Source organism: Penaeus vannamei, chromosome 2 (genome assembly GCF_042767895.1).
Source record: "Penaeus vannamei isolate JL-2024 chromosome 2, ASM4276789v1, whole genome shotgun sequence".
NCBI classification, from domain to species: Eukaryota; Metazoa; Arthropoda; class Malacostraca; order Decapoda; family Penaeidae; genus Penaeus; species Penaeus vannamei.
Window position 1 is genome coordinate 53,720,051 of NC_091550.1, and position 4,621 is coordinate 53,724,671.

At 38.9% G+C, this 4,621-nt stretch overlaps 1 protein-coding gene across 1 annotated transcript in view; it reads right to left on the minus strand.

Moving 5' to 3' along the window:
- Positions 1-584: 584 nt before the first annotated feature.
- Positions 585-4,621, minus strand: part of LOC113814586 (uncharacterized) — a 9,264-nt gene continuing 5,227 nt past the window's right edge. Inside the window, exons 4-9 of the mRNA XM_027366638.2 lie at positions 4,208-4,351; positions 3,636-3,687; positions 3,351-3,493; positions 2,859-2,967; positions 2,046-2,154; positions 585-1,324 (exon numbers count right to left, since the gene is read on the minus strand). Coding sequence (XP_027222439.2) covers positions 1,114-1,324; positions 2,046-2,154; positions 2,859-2,967; positions 3,351-3,493; positions 3,636-3,687; positions 4,208-4,351 — 768 coding nt within the window. The 3' untranslated portion in view covers positions 585-1,113. The remainder of the gene's footprint in view (positions 1,325-2,045; positions 2,155-2,858; positions 2,968-3,350; positions 3,494-3,635; positions 3,688-4,207; positions 4,352-4,621) is intronic.

Here is a 4,621-nt window from a genome sequence, read left to right on the forward strand (position 1 = left end):
ATTCTTATCCTTATCCTTATCCTTATTATTATCATCATTATCGTTATTACCATTATCATTATCATTATTACCATTACCATTATTACCATTATCATTATCATTATCTCCATCATTATAATCATGATAATCCTACTATCATAACTTTTTCATTAAAATCATTTTCATCACCATTACCATTCCTATTAGCACAAACATTATTGTCAACAATATCATTATCAACACTTTTATCAACACATCAATCGCACTAGGATTGCTTCATTCAAATTCTTTGCTGATATTAGCATTATCAGTGTTATCATAATTATCATCACTATGCCCTTTATCATCATCAGCATAAAACAGAGAATCTTCATGCAATGAAAATCGTTTCAAAAAGTCTTTGAATCTTTTCCTTTATTACTTCCAATATTGAAAAGGTATAAAATGTATGTGTATGTAGCTAGATATTTTATAGGATACACATTTGTGTATGTCCATTTATCCATTTATCCATGCATCTATAGATTAACACACGTGTGTATGTGAATGTGTGTGTGTGTGTGTGTGTGCGAGAGAGAGAGAAAGAGAGAGAGAGAGAGACAGAGAGAGAGAGAGAGAGAGAGAGAGAGAGAGAGAGAGAGAGAGAGAGAGAGAGAGAGAGAGAGAGAGAGAGAGAGAGAGAGAGAGAGAGACAGAGAGAGACAGAGATAAAGAAATAAAGAGACAAAGAGAGAGAGAGAGAGTGTGTGTGTTTGTGTGTGTGTGTGTGCTTGTGCGTGGTGTGTGAGTGTGTGTGTTTGTGTGTGTGTGTGTATGTGTTTGTGTGTGGTCGTGTGCTTGTGCGTGTGCGTATGTGTGTGTAAGTGTGAGTGTGTTCCTGCATGTGTGTTTGTCTATATACGATCGGTCATTTTTTGCCTATCCCCCCCCACACACACATTTATGTCCTATATATTGATGCTTATATATCGTATATCTGATATAATCAAATCCACTGATCACATATCTATACTGCTGGTGCATTCCCTAAACACATACTGAACCGAAGGGGAAGCACGACTACCTCCCACCACCAACAACCCTCTTAAGGGAACAAAGCACCACCACCTGGCCCTCCCGACGTGGCATCCCCACCTAGGGCGCAGCGGCAACACACAAGGGACTCCTCTTCTCGAGACAAAGCTCGTCGCTCATGTAAAAATAGTTGCCGTAGGTGAGGGCGAGGCAGTGACCCACCGGCGGATTCTGGGGCGCCTGCGTGTAGTAGTAGCACTCGCCTTCGTTGACGTGGAGGGTGATGTTACCCTTCAGAGTGATGTTCCTCTTGTGGCACTCCTCCGTGTGTCTGAAGAAGGGGGAGTAGTGATTTGCCGGGTGTTATAAAACTACTGTCACTTAGGTCTTCCCAGGTTTTTTTTCTAATAGTTCCGCCAAACGGATCGCGGCGATAATGCTATCTATATATATGGAAGCTGGAATGAGAGGAATCCGACGATACCAAAATCATCATTTGGCGGAACTAGAAAATACCTTCCCAGAATAACCAGCGTCTCCGTGGCTCCCGTACTCGTGAAATACGCGATGTAAATCATGCTCCACTTTTGGGTTTTGTCACAGATAAAGATTCCAGTCCTCTGAATAAATTCTGATGATAAGATTCTTGGCGATTTTTATGGCTAATGAAAGAGAGGGCATTCAGGTTGCCCCACGACTTCAACACCTATGCATTTTTTCGGATAACGTTAGGTCTGATGTGGAATTTAAAACATGATCTCCGAGGGACACTCAGTTGACAGAAAACTGATGATTCCTGGGTATAGTTAATCTCTCTTGCCGTTCGCATCACTATCGTCATCTTGTAATCCCTTTTAATGAATTATATAACGCTCATAAATGGCTTCTACCCTCCCAAGGTCGTTTCTGTCATCCCTAACGATCAATAATTTTCATTTTTCTTCTATCTCACCCACCACAAGTAATCCTAAAAACGTACGTAGACAAAACAATGAAAACAAAACAAAACAAAAACAAAAAAAAAACTCTTACGCGAAAAAATAGACCTTTACCTGAGGGCCCAAAAGGGGGAACCCAACTCCACGGGGGCGTCGTCCAGCCAGGTCCAACCCTCCGTCTGGTTGCGCAAGAATCCTCCCAGCCAAAAATCGGTTACCATGTCTGCAATGACGAAATCCAGTTGATAAAACTTTTCGATTAACGGTTCAGTCACAGCATTTCCTATTTTTATTTTTTCTTATTTTTTCTTCCTTGTCTTAATTCATTAAAACGTATTTTCCATATTTAATAGACGATAACACACACTACGTAACAAGATCTTCGAATTATGAATTTGATCTAGAATATTTGAAATGTTTGTAAGCCTACATACATTGCCATAGTAAAACGTGGGGGGAGGGGCACGGGGTACTTGCGGTGGGGGGGGCGGGGCACGGGGTACTTGCTGGGGGGCCATGGAGCAATATAAGAATTATGACGTCGAGTTTTCTCTCACCTATAGTAGCAACATAAAATTATCTCTCACATGTAAATAAACTAGAATCTTCCAATAAAGCATTCTTGTCCTCTAGCTACGGACACAATTATACTGTTCATAACTAGTAATAATTGAATCTGAAAAGATGACAGTCCCTGGACGGGGCCATGAAGATCATCATACATTGGTCGGGAGCCGCAGAGCGAAAAAAGGGACACCACTGCCAGCATACTTCATACCTCCCCCTCCCCCCCCTACGATCAGATTTTAAACAGTGGGGCACATACACTACAGATCAAAACCCAACGCACGCTTAATCCAAATCCCCAACGCTTATCCACAGACTATCCATCATAACACAAGACCAAAAAGGGGCAACGAGACTAACTGTTTTTCTGCAGGTGGGTAACAAGGGCATGGAAATCTTCGGGGTGTTGCAGCGTCAACAGATCACCGCCGACGATGCTGCAAAAGGCCTTAGCTGCTCCCCAGTCGACCTGTGTGATGGGAGAGTTTTTTTCGGCATCTCTGTCTATTGCTTTTATTCATCTATTTGTTTTATCTATACATTTACACATTCATCTGTCTCTCTGTCTATCTATATGTTTTTCACTTATTTATCTACCTATACATCTATCGTATTATCTGTCTGTCTGTCTATTTCTCTATTTCTCTATCTATTTATTCGTTTATGTATGTGTATCTATATATTCGTTTATGTATGTGTGTATCTATCTATATACCTACATATTTATCTATTTATATTTAAAGAACATACAACTTCTACTTTAAAAACTGATGCACCTTATACTCGAAATAATTATACAGCTTATACTCAAAATGATTAAACAAATTATACTTTAAAAAGTTGTAATCAAACCTTTGCTGGAAAAAATATGGAGACACACCGACCGCCTACAAGAGTGTAAGGAACGGGACAGTCTGGGTGGCCGAAGGTTACGTTGACCTGGCTTAAGAAGAGGTCATGCAGCGCCTCCACGACCTCAAAAGTAACCTGGCTTACTAGGGATTTGAAAAAAACATGAATGAGTTTTTTGTGAATGAAAATCGGTTGTTTCACCTTGTTTCATTAATGTTTGTCTAATTTGACGTTTATTTTTGTATCGATTTTTTGTGCATGTGCGAGGTGGCAAGGTATACGTACTCTCCTCAGTGTTAAAAGACGATAGAGGTTGTAGCTTCCCACTAATTAAGATCTGAAAGGGGTAAAGGACGCTTCAAGAGGAAGACCTGTCAAATCATAATTGTACTGGAAGTCTTATAGATCATATTTCAGGTGATTAGTCATGTCAGTTTTGTCACATTAGTTTATAATTAATGTCTTTATCTTATAGCAAGTTTAATTTTTTTGATTTCCCGATGTTTTAGCCATAATCCGAAATATTAGGATAACATTCTACTTAGAGTAAATGTAGTTACGAGTACATACACATTTTCTACAAATTAAAAAGGGAGCCACATTTCTACTTGAAATCCAAATGACTAAACATGCATATTATGATTTATTTTTGAATATAGAAATGAATTTCGAATTTTTAAAGATAAACGTAAACATCAATCCAGTCATTTGAATAATTTGATAGACAAACAGGTAGAGATAAATGAATACCTCTTACACGACCATCTGAATTAATAAATGAACAGATAAATACATTAATGATTAAAAGAATATAGATAAATATGCAAAACCTCATCAAACTAATCAAGAACACCAACCTCACAAATACGCTTATCCAAGTCACTCTCACAAGGTGGGTGGGTTTGACTGCAATAACTTAGGACGTCGTAACAGGAGAGACTACCGAAATTTGTGCAAGCAATATAACCTTTACCGCACATGCTGTCTCCATGACTCCAAGCCTGTAGAAGTGTTTATATAAGAACACTGATGACCTATGTACAGCTGTTGGTTTTTGTTATATATAAAGGCTTACTGATTGCCTATGTATTGCTGTTGAGTATGGTGGCTTACAATAGTATATGGATGGGCTGAATGCATGGTGTATATTACCTATAGGTAAACATATATATGCGTGATAAAGGGGTAAACATGCATTGTACATATTTAATAATATGTAGATATACCATACAGGCATGCATGTATGTAAGTGGTTTGTGCATGCATATGTG